The sequence below is a fragment of the Pelmatolapia mariae genome, linkage group LG20 (assembly GCF_036321145.2).
Source record: "Pelmatolapia mariae isolate MD_Pm_ZW linkage group LG20, Pm_UMD_F_2, whole genome shotgun sequence".
NCBI lineage: Eukaryota > Metazoa > Chordata > Actinopteri > Cichliformes > Cichlidae > Pelmatolapia > Pelmatolapia mariae.
This window is the reverse complement of record NC_086244.1, coordinates 24,610,548-24,624,306: the sequence shown is the minus strand read 5'-3', so window position 1 is coordinate 24,624,306 and position 13,759 is coordinate 24,610,548. Positions and strand designations below refer to the sequence as shown.

At 39.6% G+C, this 13,759-nt stretch overlaps 1 protein-coding gene across 1 annotated transcript in view; it reads left to right on the top strand.

The window, feature by feature from the left end:
* cacna2d3a (calcium channel, voltage-dependent, alpha 2/delta subunit 3a) overlaps window positions 1–13,537 on the top strand; it is a 118,230-nt gene extending 104,693 nt beyond the window's left edge. Inside the window, exons 29-36 of the mRNA XM_063463205.1 lie at window positions 1,927–1,997; window positions 3,977–4,052; window positions 4,178–4,230; window positions 4,933–4,988; window positions 7,320–7,434; window positions 11,367–11,482; window positions 12,439–12,518; window positions 12,622–13,537. Of these exons, the coding sequence (XP_063319275.1) occupies window positions 1,927–1,997; window positions 3,977–4,052; window positions 4,178–4,230; window positions 4,933–4,988; window positions 7,320–7,434; window positions 11,367–11,482; window positions 12,439–12,518; window positions 12,622–12,714 (660 nt within the window). The 3' untranslated portion in view covers window positions 12,715–13,537. The remainder of the gene's footprint in view (window positions 1–1,926; window positions 1,998–3,976; window positions 4,053–4,177; window positions 4,231–4,932; window positions 4,989–7,319; window positions 7,435–11,366; window positions 11,483–12,438; window positions 12,519–12,621) is intronic.
* Window positions 13,538–13,759: the final 222 nt, after the last annotated feature.

Genomic DNA, 13,759 nt, shown 5'->3' with positions numbered 1-13,759 from the left:
CAGCAGCCTTGGATCATTGCTCTCTCCTTATCCCCCCTGACTAATTTCTGTTAATGTGTCCTTGTCACTGTTAGTAGCATGAGACCAATAGGTAGTCCAGATTCTCCAGGATGGCACGTCCATATGTGCTGTCACACAAGTTTTGCTGTCTCCCAGCACTCCCAGTTGTGTGGGGGGGATATCAGGAGATGGGCCATTACACAATAAGAGCTTGACAGAGCCGCAGAAGGGCATCAACCCAGCAGCACAACCGTTATCTGCTCCTTCGTGCGAGGAGGAACAGGAGCAGCACTAAGGCTCTAAAAAATGACCTCCAGCAGGCTACTCATGTGTGTTTCTGACCAAACAGTTAAGTTTCATTTGCACCAAAGCAGCTGAAATTAATTCATAATACTTTATGTTTCCTAACTGTATATATTGATATCACTGGCATTTAACTAACTTTGTAATATACTGTAATGATCAATTTTTTTGAGCGGTGTAATTTTCTTTCTGCATCTCACACATAATATTGTCCCTTTGACTGCTCACAATAAGACATGGTGCTGCTCTCGCATAGACTACACCCTCTGCTTAGCTGTCACCAGACATGCTGTCACTCTGACTTTGCCTCATGCAGAAACCAGTCCGCTGGCTGTCACTGCCCTTGCCTTACCCTGCATGTTCTTTTCATGCGTATCTCACTTGCAGGCTTCTGTGCTTTATTTTAACTTAATTTGGATGTGGCAGAGCTTTTAGGCTACCAAATGTCACGATTTTTTAATAACAATGTTAAATGGTGAAAATGTATTTGACTAATAAGGTAACAATGTGAATTATAAAATGTTGCATTGAATGTGTGAACAGCTTTGACTAGAACAAAACAACCTATCAGGTTGTTATTGTGTTATTTTGTTACTAGGGAGAGGTTATATAGGGCTGAGGTCACATTTTCTGCCCCACAGAGTCAAGAAAATTAGAATAAGGAAGAATGAATGGTGAAAATATATAACAGTACTCTTTAGCAAGCAAATGTCATATTTTTGTGTATACCAAGGAATCCAATAATTTCAGGACTGAGAAACATTCAGTAGTAAAAGAGGTTAAAACACATAAAATAAGAAAATTTGTTAGATGGTGCAGTTTTTCTAGGTCAGCAATGAAATCCCAGGCAGAAGGTTTTCCAAGGAGCTAGTGCATAGCATTCAAAAATGCTTTTTTACAAACTAGATCAGGGCCTAAATCTCTTCCGTGTTACAAGACATATACACCAGCCTATGTTCACCAATACACAGATTCATGACAGAATTGGCTACATAAAGAACATGTGACTCCAATCAGCAAAAGTGCTGTCTAGCAGTTTGTCAGTGGTCTCAGAGGAAAACTGGCATCTCGAAGCTGCTCCTCACCATGGGAAAACCAAACACTTCAAGAGGACTAATCTATACCAGCATGATTTCACGTTTAGGATTTGTGACAATTAACATACAGAGACAATTGGAAAGAATGATAATGTAATCTTAAAGGAAAGACACACCTTTAAGCGTGCTGGTGGGAATATTTATTGCTTTTGTTTTTTCAATAAGTCTACGTGTTTCTTTGTGGAGAATGATTTGTAATGTAGCAGGATTATGAGGCTTGAAAACCTAGACTTGTCATTTGACTTTGCACTACAGTTACCTGACTTCAATCACTTTGACAATTTATAATGGTAACATGGATTAGCAGGTTTTCCGTGGGTGTTTTTCTTTTCTTTTCTGACATTTTAAAAAAGAACTGACAAACTAAAATAATTTTCAGGTCAGTCGGTAAAGAAGATAAGTTTAGTTCCAGGGTTTGGGTGCAAAAAGGGATCCATCTACTACTAAATTTTTTATAATTTACATTTAAATGAACATTTTATTCTGGCTTGTTTAATTAAAGAAATGTCTTTCTTTTTGTTCTCAGACCGGGAATTTTTTTGGTGAAGCAGAAGGGGCTGTAATGAATAAGCTTCTGCAGATGGGCTCTTTCAAGAGGTAAGTATTTCAAACTGCATATGTGTGTGTGTGTCTGTCTGAGGGTGTACTTGAACATGCCAGCTCAAGTGTACGCATGAGTGTGAGTGTTTGCATGTGTGTAAATGTATGTACATAATATCAGGGAGGCCACAGAATGAGAGCACGTCTCCCCTCATGCTGACAGCTCTTAACTTGGCCAATCATGTTGAGCTTTTCTGTGCTGAACTCCGACCCCTCACTCAGCAAAGTTCTCCATTAGGGGATTACAGCAAATCTTTCCCCGAAACAAAAGAATTAGGACAAAACCTGAAGTCACACACACACAGACACACACACACACAAGTATTAGACTTGTTGCAATGCTGTGTATCCTGGAAAACGCCGAGAGCAGTGGGTGGCAACATTCTGCAATTAATTTGGAAATCTAATCCAAGAGGATACCTTTCCTAATTTCACAGAGTAGGAATGCCAAAACAGACAGACACACACTGTAATTCCCCCGTGGCGTCATGTGTGGAATCTTAACTTAGTTGCACATCTAGTCACACAGAAGCTTATGGCCACATTTACGTCTCTACCACAATACTGCAGCCAGGCTTTTCCTCTGCCTGCAGGACGTGGGCGAAGAGATTTTTGCTGTGCTGTCTCAGTGTATAAAAATCACGGGTGACAAATTATCACACAAGTAGACAACCACGCCTGTATGTCATAGGGATGAACATCAAAAGCTGACAGCAAATAGTTTACAGATCCACCCATAAAAACAAACAGGCCTACAAGTGCTTTCACTGAATATTTAATGTTGGATGAAGAGGGATTGTTTAGAATTGAGGTCGACGTATGATGAATGAATAATATGACTTGTGTTGGTGAAGTATTAGCGTGATGAGTAACAGAGCCTTCAGATCTTAACACTAATGAATCCAGTGTGATCTGTCTTAACCCAGTGCCATCTGTAAAGTATTAATGTGCCTTTTCTTTTTTTGTTAATGACATTTTAAAGTGGACGACTTAAAGATGAAACCAACTGCCAGCCTGAATTTATTGGTCAGCACCGTGACTCTACATGAAGATAAATGCACAGGAATTATTTTTAGTTCCCTTTACATCCTATCCATCTTTCCAAGCAAGCAAGAGAAAGAGAAATCCATAAAATTGTTGAAAGTGATGTTATGCTGAGAAAATGAAGAGTATTCGTACACACCCACATTGACATAAAGTAATCACATATCCACGCAAACGCGCACAAACACAGATTTTTGCACTGGTCTGAATTTGCTGCTAACGCTATTATGTGGCCTGGCTTAGTGCTAATTGGTTCCTGGCGGTGTGCTAGAGCTGTGTGTCACCCGTACTGTGACTGAGGTTGGTTTGAACATTGCCCAGGGCTGCGGATATACTGGGCCCGCTCAGACATCACACACATACTTGGACAAACGTTCACACACAAAGCACTGTCAAGTATACAGGAACTTGTCCAAAGGCTATAAGAACAGTGTCCAGTGTGTGCGTGTGTGTGTCTGCATGTGTGCGTGTTTGTGCAAGTTAGAAACGCCTTCAATAACCTCACCCAGACAGACCTAGATCTCACACCCTCAGGGTCTACTAAGCCTCTAAATCCTCTGATATCCCCCCAATATCCCCAAATCATCTACACATACACACACATACACTCACCCACCTTCCTACATCACTTTGAGGAACCTCTCAGGAAGCTCTCGGCTTTCACATGCTTTCCTTTTCTCATTCTTGCCACATCCATCCAATATATTATTGGTAGGTAAAGCAGCAGTTATAGCAGAGGTGGGATCTTTTCTTCCTGCTCCCACACAGCAGTCCAAAAGGCCCCACAGGCATGTTATAATAAAGAGAATGTGTGAATCAAGACTTATATCACCCTATCAGGGCTGCATTGTCCTAAAATGATTTACCTTATCTCTATTTCTGATATTCTGTTTCATTCTCTATTTTGTTTTTTCTATCTTTTCTATCCGCAGGGTGACTCTATATGACTACCAGGCTCTATGTTGGGTCTATTCAGAAAGTAGCGACAGTGGACGCACGCTATTGGACGTGAGCCCTGCAAATGCTTTGAAACTCTTCAGCCTCTTTGTTTGTAATCCATGCAATGCAAAGCTGGGCCTACATGTTTCGTGCTATTTGTGCCTGATATCTGTTTTGTTTTGTTTTTTCTTTAGCCCTACTTCGCTTTCTTCTCAGCTGTGAAGTGGATTCTGACTGAGCTTGTCATGTAAGACTTCTGTGTATGTGACAATGTCTCATGTCTGTTTCTAATAACATAAGTTTGCTGCATGTATGTCCTTTTTAGGGCTTGAAAAATTGCCTCATTGGTCTTAGATTAAATGTGTGTTTGTGAGTATGAACTGTATGTTTGTTTACGAGTGTCTCCACGTGTACGTTGACATGATCCTCGGTGATCATGAGCAGTAATGGCTACCTGATGTTTCCTGTGGTGCGGGTATTCCTGTGATGCCACATTGTGGTTTTGGAGTCTTCCTGGGTGGTCTGTTGTTGCCACAGTGCATCATGGGAGGATTGATCTGTCAGTATTAATTTTACAGTCTGTCATAGTGAAGACGTGTTTTTGTATTTACATTTTTGTTCTTCTGCTAAACCGATATCACTGTGTAGAAATTAGCACAAAACCACATTAAACTGAGTATCTATAATGTACATATAGTCAGTCTGAAAGTTGTAAGTGATCTGTTAATTAAAAGAACTGTATAGAGTTAAGATTAAATTGTAATTGAAACTTAACATGAAAAGAGGTTGTCTGTAGATATTTATTTACTTTCACTTTTAAAGTTATAATTTGCAAAATTACACAATTTAACGCTCTCTACTTTGCAGAAAAAACATTTAGTATGCAGTACATATTATATAAGCATATGTTGGAGTGGATGATTATCGCTGATGTCATCTCCCTATTTAGATTCCTGGTTGAGTTCAACTTGTACAGCTGGTGGTACTCTGACCTCACTGCTAAAGGTAAGAAAAATCTCTTTGGGGATGTGCTTGATCTCCGGCTTTCCATCTAAACAGCACTCACACAACCACATGCACTCTACCGCTGTCTTAACACAGTTATAACAATGTTTGACAAACTGCAATGATTGTAATGTTATATTTTTTTAAAGTTCTTAATAAAAAACACTCAAATCTATTATAAACAAATCTGCTGCATTTGGAAAAGAATACATACAAGATGCAAACTTTAAAATAACTTTGTCATTAAAAGGTTATTAATGATTATAATCAAAAGAGCTAGAAAAATAATTTACTAATTAGCTGACTGAGTTGAATTACTGAGTGGCTCAGAATTTTATTTTAAATTTCTGTTGCATATATTTAAACTAATATTGTCACTTAAGTAATGCCTAATTGAAGTGCATTTGTTATTTTTTATTTGTTTTGAATTTTAAATGTTAAAATAGGTTAAAAAAGGATTTGATAATCGAGCAGTTGTTTTAACAGTTAGAAACAACAACATATTATCCTCTATAAAAAGAGAGAAAAATCAAACAAAAACACATTGTGTAACAAGGAAAACTGAATTAAACTACCTCAGACTTTGTAAAATAGCTTCTTCTGTATCTGAAAAATTCTGAAATACGGGCAGATTTTCTATTTTTATTTTTTTTCATGTACTTAGTCTGATCTTTACTGCCTCACAAAACAGAGAAAAGATTTGCCGTTAAAAATGCGTCTAATTCTTCACTGAAAATCCTCCTTTTTTTTCATTCCGTTGCTCTTTTCGAAAGAAAAAAACGTTACACGTACTGCTTTATACTTATGTTTGAGTTCACAGGGGACAACACTGCATACAGAATAAACATCCAATGTCCTTACCACTGGCCTCATGTCTTCATCTTCGCCATCTCCCCTCCATTTCCTTTTGGTCTGAGTCAGTGTGACCACTGGAAAAACAGAATAAAGAGGCGCAATCCAAAACCTAAAAGCAAGAAAAGAAAAAAAAAAAAAAAAAAAAAGCAAAACAGACCATTACCTCAAATGACCTCAGCGTTTCAGAGTTTTTGTATACATGTCTTTATACACACAATTTTCTTTGTGTGTCCAGAGAGGTTATTTTATGTGATCTTATGATCTGTAAGGTCTTATGCCATATTGGTGATGGTGGTAGGCAATAGCCATTTGGTAACACGAGAAAAAGGTCTCTCTCTCATTTGTCACCCAGTCTATCATGTTTTCTCCTTTTCTCTGGTTGTATGTCATTCCTTTCTCTTTTATTTTTTTGCTCCTTCGTACTCGCTTCCATGAAATCACGCACATTCTCAAATGATTATTGCCAGGCTATGAATGCTGTGATTCCTCATGCTTTATGGAGTGTCGAATACCGTTTGCCTGTTTGAAATGAAAGCCTCACTAAGCAGCATCATATTGGAGCATTAATTCTTGCCAAAACTAATATGAAAATATTTAGTGTGTGAAACAGGGGGGAGAAAGAACCACAAAATGAAAGTCTATGAAATGCTTTCCTTGCACACTTTAATCCTGAATGAAGTGAAGCTGGGCATCGCTGCTCACCAAGTAGTCGAGACAATTTCACAGCTGGCTAGCCTCAGGTCTTAGCACTTTCTATATCTTTTCACAATAAAGACGCAGGCCTGTGACACACAGCTGAAACACCATAATTTAGCAGCCCGTAACCCAATCTACACAACCTCTCAAGCTGAACTAATCCCAGACGTTTATACATATAGGCTGCGTTTCTCACATCCATATAGTTTATTTACAGTGCACTCTTTCTCACACACACACGCACACACACACACAATGAATAGTGCTGCACTCCTGATTCTTAATAATCAAACCACAGCATCCAAATCACACACATAATCACCCACGTTTACAAGCCTCTCTGCAAAGATATGTAAAGCGCTGCGATTCAGCTAGTCTTTTAAACAGTTTCTTTATGTTAAAAGAAAACACTACGTTTGGATGATGTCGACCCTTTTTAAATAAGGGTTTAATGACATTTTAAACCAACCATTCTGCAGGGTCATTTCAAACCTCTGGGTGGCAGGAAAGTTCAAGCAATGCTGTGAGAATGACTGGCCTAGATTTACATTGGAAATATTTCCAGCAGGACAAGAGACAGCTCTGGTCCAGAAATGCTGTTTTCTTTCAAACTTGAATATTTACATGGACGCGGTGTGTTTAACTGTGTGTTTGCGTAACTCTTTGCGTAGCTATTATTTGATTTTGAAATGGGTGGTTCAAAGTTTTTCCACCATCTCTGGCTAAATGTCTCGCTCATTCTCGCCGCCTTCTCTCTCCTTTCTTCTTCCCACCTCGCAGCTCAGAGGACAGGTCGGACCATGCAGGTACCGTGTGACACAGAGTACCCGGCCTTTATCTCCGAGAGGACCATCAAAGAGAACACCGGCAACATTGACTGCGACGGCTGCATCAAGTATGGGATGCACAAACAGACACATAAACATGAATTAGCTACAAGTGACATCAACAATAAGAGCCGCTGGTTATCAGCTGTCCACTGTCCACCATAAAACAACAATGAAAAATGAATGATCCTGTTAGCTCTCATCTTGGCGACATATTTTTGTCTTTATAATCCTGAATAATGAGAAGCACATTTAAATCATTTGTTGTCTGCTGAAAACGCTTTTATCCAGAGTAATCCATCAGAGACACAGATACAGACACACACACACACAGTGAGCATTTTGAAATACGAGGCATTTAGAAATGAGGGAGAGAGGTGGAAAAAAGGCTTCCTTTAAAAATGGGAAAATGAGTGTGGTCCCCATTAACAATTTGGGCTTTTCTGTCAGGCAATTGTGGGGTGTTCTCTGGATCCCTGCAATGGGGCCTTCATTGCTCCCAGCTGTGGAACTGCCAGGAGCTCAGAGCTCTGTGTGTGTGTCTTAGTGTGCTTGTGTATATGTGTGTCCATTGTCGGTGCAGCCCCAGAGGGTCAGCAGGGTATCCTCCGCTTTCGGTGCCAGGACTATGGTGTGGCTGGAGATACAGCGAGACCCTTACACATACATAGAGATAGCACCAAGTCAGACACCCATACCCAACCACACATGGCAGAAGCCTGCTTCAGAGAAGAATGGTATAATCTGCAATGATGACACCAGAGCTGGGATTAGCAGGAACAAGCTGTGTGCTCAGCAACATGCCGCCTTCAAATATATCTTTTTTAAAACACAATGAATTTGACAAAGTAAAATGGAGTTTTTATTTCTCTTATATGGAATTTTATAGCTCATATTTGTATTAGAGGTTATTGGCGATAAACATCTGTTTCAAGTTACAGCCTGACTGAAGCCTTTCTCTTATATTTTCATTGGGACACGTGTGTATGCTTTATGCTCTAGGAAATATATCCTAAGCTCTTGCCTGCTAAACCTCTCTTTACTGTATTTTGCCTCTTTGTGTGCATGTGTGTGTCAGATTTCGTACGTGTGCGCCCTACTCCCCGATTAGTGTGACAGAACGTAAGAAACATCAAACCCTAGCGAGTGCTCTGGTAACTTAAGTGCCCCCAATAAGATGATTTAACCTTTATTAATGCATCTGTAGCTTTTCTAGATGGTAACTTGAGATTCAGGACAAAGAGAGCGTCTCCAACCGGAGAAGGTCTTCAGTGGGACCATTAGTGACAATAATCCTGGTTGTATATCTTCCAAAGACACATGCTCCTTTTCTTTTTCTCAACCAAGAGGGAAGATTCAAGTCACCAAAAAAAGAAAGAAAAGAAAGAGGTTGAAACTTCCAGTAAGGAGCAGCTTCAGGTGTACAGTTACAGTAAGACATTGCTTAATCTGCTAAGATACTACATATTTCTTGTTAGGTTTTCTTTTGGCCATTTTTAATTCAGCATTAAAAATGGATTTTAATTCTGCCAATGCATTTAAAATAATTTTAAAGAAATTATAAAGTAATAATAATTACTATAATAATAGTTGCCTTTTTCTTTATAAATAATCTTCCTTTCCAACTTTAGTGCCAGTATCCTTATCGTACCATATTTCACATCAACTTATCCAGAGAGCCCCCCCTACAAAAGTCCTGTCAGATGCATGCAGTGGAATCATGTGTAAAAAGAGAATATTGGAATCACGGTGCTCGTTTTTCCCCTAAAGTAATAGGAGACGTGGAAATAAAATGACAGCATTCCTCTTAAAACTCATCTATCTGTTTGTTGAGATTTTGTTGGAGCAATTTCGACTCGAATTAGTAATAGTTAAATTGCACACAGTAATTACTGGTCAAATTTTTCAACTGTGATGACAGATATTTCTGAAAACCATGCTGGACATGCATTTATGGTTATGCTATGCAGTTGTTAAAACCTTAGAAAACCATTAACATTCTCCGCTGGATACAGAAAAAAAAATACATTTATCCGAACCTGTGCAGGGAATGATTTTTCCATGAAATGTACGAGACTATGTCCAGCTTGGAAACTATAGCGAAGCATTACGAAATGTATTGTGACTTAGCATTATCTTTTTTTTAAATATATATATATATATAGTTTTTTTGGCCTTTTTTCAGCTTTGCTAGATAGATGCAGTGAAGACTGACAGGAAAGTGGAAGGAAAGACATGCAGCAAAGGGCCACAGATCAGACTTGAACCTGGGCTGGCCACTCTCAGCCACGCAGCACAGGGTCGCCTGCTCATCCAACTGAGCTTGACCGGCACCCATGAATTAGCATTATGTTATCATAAGTAACAAGGTATTGTTTAGCCGGGATAGTTGTTCATCCCTTTCAGCTGTAGAATGTGTAAAATGTGTTATGTTTTGTCAAAACTAAAAAGAAGACAGTCTTTCTCCGACTCTCCGTGCATATGTCGTAATCTTTTCCTACAGTTCTCAGTTTTATATATCAAACTCTAGCTTTCCCTTTTGTCTCCCACGTGAGTCTCCACATCATTTGAAAGGTTGTCCATTATTTTTTCTCAGAGAAACATGTTGGATGTCCTTGTCTGTCTCCCCGCCAGCCAAAATGTAGAGGCCACAGCACTATGAGGCAACATTAACAGCAAATTGTCTGTTACGCTATCTGTGTTTGTGATATGCATTGCTGTCTGTCACTTGTGTATCTGCGCACATTATACACATCAGTGCGTGTGTGTAGGTGTGTGTGCATTCGTATGCAGTGTGATGCTCCCTTTCCCAGCTCTGGGTATGTTCAAGGCCAGCAGATGTGCTGTCAGGATGTGTTTAAGTCTTTTCTCCAAAAACACTTGCTCTGCTTTCTATCAGCGGGCAGCGCTGGACTGGACCGGCGCTGTGCAGGGGTGAGCACAGATTATTAAACATCAGCAGATCCTAATTCACCCTGATTGGAACTGGTTTGGCGTGTTTGCTGAGTTGGTTTGGTTTGGTTTGGCCGGTCGTGCTGGGATAAGTGTATTAAGTGCAGCGGATTGGCACTCCTCAGGGATTGAAGGCTGTTTGTGGTCAGATTAAATTGGTCATGGTATTGAATAAGTAAAGATGGAGATATTCCTGTACATATTGGGTCTGTTTTGATCTATCGGGTCTCTCCCTCTCTGTCTTTGTTCAAGCTCTCCTTCACAATAGTTGAGAAAATGCGTTTGTGTATACAGTATTTTTTACATCTGTGTGTGTTCACTCAGTCACACGTGCGTGTTTTCATATGTGTCTGATAAATGCTTCAGAGCGAATTCGATAAATCACCCAGCTGCAGCAAAAGAGAGCAAGGCAGAGAAGCAGGAGATCAAGAAAGAAAGGGTGATAGAAAGAAGAGATCATCTTTACGACCTCTCTTCTTAATAAAGCTTATCCACAGCCATAAATCACCGGCCAGGAGGCCGAGGCAAGGCCTGATCTCTCAGACCAGTAAAACACAGCCATGGGAAGCTGTAAGCACAAAAGTGTGGTTCCCATTTGTCTCCCTTTGGAGTGTTTTATATTCGGCAACACTTCATTGGTGCTTGCCTTGGATAGGGTACAACAAAGCCTTAAGAAAAGGAAAGGAAGAGAACGAGGAAGAGGGGCGGATGGAGTGAGTTATAGAAGTATGTGTGTAAACTATATATGTGTGTATGCTGGTGTGAGTCTGTCTGTGTCTCTGTATGTTTATTGACAGCTGGCGGTGAGATACTTCATACTCTTGACATGCATCCAGTGGAGTCTCTTCAGAGTCCTTCTCCCCTCTGCCAGGGGAGAATGTGAAGACTCATAACACAAATCCTGTGACACACATGGAAATTTACATCATACCCATGCTCCTTGACTGCTTGCCAAATCTCACTTTCAACTCTCTCTTGTTCCCTCTTCCTTTTCCATCTTTCTTTCTTTCTTTTTTTTCTATCTGGCTGTCCGTGCTGTGATTGGCAGGTCCTTTGTGATTCAGCAGATCCCCAGCAGTAATCTCTTCATGGTGGTGGTGGACAACAAGTGTGACTGCAGCATGTTTGAGCCAATCACCATGGACCCCATCGAAATCATGTATATCCTTCACTGAGGTGTGAGGGAAAAGGTTGTGAGTATATATATACATATGATATTAAAGCAAGACATATAACAGCGATAGGGTTAGGTAAAGCAGTTACTCTACTCTGTAAAAAAGTGTGTAAATTCATAAAATGGCTTCAAATGTAACAAACTCTCCTAGTAGTCATCACTTTGCGTCAAACTTTAATGGGTACTGGGATTGAATAACTACATGAGTATCTTTGGTTTTCAAAAGACTGCTGCTGAGATAAATATAAATGTTGTCTTGTTTTCTTTTTAATAGACAGGACATTTCTCCTCCACCTCATAACTTTCACAATTAGATTTTTTATAGTTAATTTCCATTGATTATGAATTCAGAGGAACATGTTAAAGTAAAAAGTTTGTTTACACTATACCTCTTGTGGGTAAGTGATCTAATTGCTGTATGGGACAAGAACTAAAGCTGAGGCAATGAGACATCACTTTTTTTTTTGGCTGTGTGTGTGAGTTTGGACTTTGTCACATGCCACGCTGTGATTGGATCTTGATCAACAGCAGACACAGCTAGCTTGGAAAGGCTGGAGACTGAAGGAACTTAATTTGTCACCACATAACTGGCTGAATTCTCCTACAATGTGCATTTCTTTGAAATTTTATGCACTACAGTCACGCTGTGTATACATGTCCACCAGTGTTTATTTTGTTGTGGGGTGCTCACTGTAGCATGCTGTTCTGTTGCTGTGCAACAAAAGAAACCTCATCAAACATCGCTCAGAATTGGCTCTTGTTTCACTTTTACTCTACACACACACACACACACACACACACAAAGTATTGCACTTTAGAAAAACCTCCTTCCACCAACCACTCACAAACAGGCATTCCTTTTGAATTCAAACAAGAAATATACTCCAGCAGGAGTAATGCTGAGTGTACATGTTCTCTAGTATTGCCTTAACTCCAACTGCACATAATGAATCTCTGAAGTGCGAAAGATTGAAGATGCAAAAGGACAGGAGGCGCCCAGACACCTGCCACCCTTTTCACCCAGAGGTATTACAATGTACAATAACTCACTATAGTAAAAGTCCTGTTTCATATACCTCTGATTCAAATAAAACATATCTGTTCCCATAATGCCCCTCTCTTTCTCTAGGAAAACTCAATGGAGTGCGGGGGAGCTGTGAATCTTACCCAGTCTCTTGTTACGACACTGCTCTGCCTACTTGTGGCGTTGTTCCCTAGGTGACCAGAGCTGACCATGCCTCTCCACTGAGAACTTTACTTGGGTTGGATTGGCTCGGCATCCAAAAGAGTCGCAATGATGCCACCGAAAAAAAAAACAAAAAAACAACAAAACACTCCTGCCCCATATAAAGTTGTGCCCAATTTCAACTCACCACCTACAAAGTCCCTAGCCCTGACGTGCCATCCTACAAGGTAAATATTTGAAAGGATTAATAATGGATACAGCTGCTAAGTAGTAATAATTAAGGTGCTTTAGCAATATCACAATATCACGTGAACTGCGCAGAGGTTTTTGAGGAGATACAAAGTTTAGAAACACATAGTAATAATGCTGACAATGCACTTAGTAGCTTAAAAACTGCACAAGTGGTTGAGTAATACCCACAGACACTAGCGCCACAATGTTCAGTCCTTTCAGGTAGCAGCTAATGGGCTGGGTCTGTAGCTGGGCTTGGAACTGGGTATTAAAGCCACGTAACACCCACATGGATAAAGACAGATACACTTACACATGGCCAACTTTGACTTTTTATGAAGATTAAAAAAAAGAAAACACAGATAATACTGATGATGATTATATGTGGCTGGGGTTGTAATGAAATGTCTGTCTGTTAATATTTTTTTTCCACAATGAGAAAAAAAAAAGAGTTCTAGTGTATGTATATAAAAAAAATATATTGTAACAAAAGAGTCTTATTTATGATTTGCAAGTGGTACCCATAAACTGTGACTATGAGATTTTTGAGTCCTCTGATGTGAGTGGTTGTTAATATTTGAGCTTTGCCTTATTAAACAACATTGGTCCTGTTTATGTACTTTTGAAATAAAATGATGTTAAAAAAATTTATGTCGTTGTCGAAAGCTATGTTGTCGAAAGGAACTTAGCATAGCAGATATTCGCTGAAACACTAGATTTAATATGAATCATTACTTTTCATATATTGCGCTGTTGTTTTTGGCAGATTTGACTGATTAATACAGTGTCTGCTCTTGGTCTGGGGAAATATTTGGCTGCTTTTTGACCTCCCCATAAACAGAGATGTGGC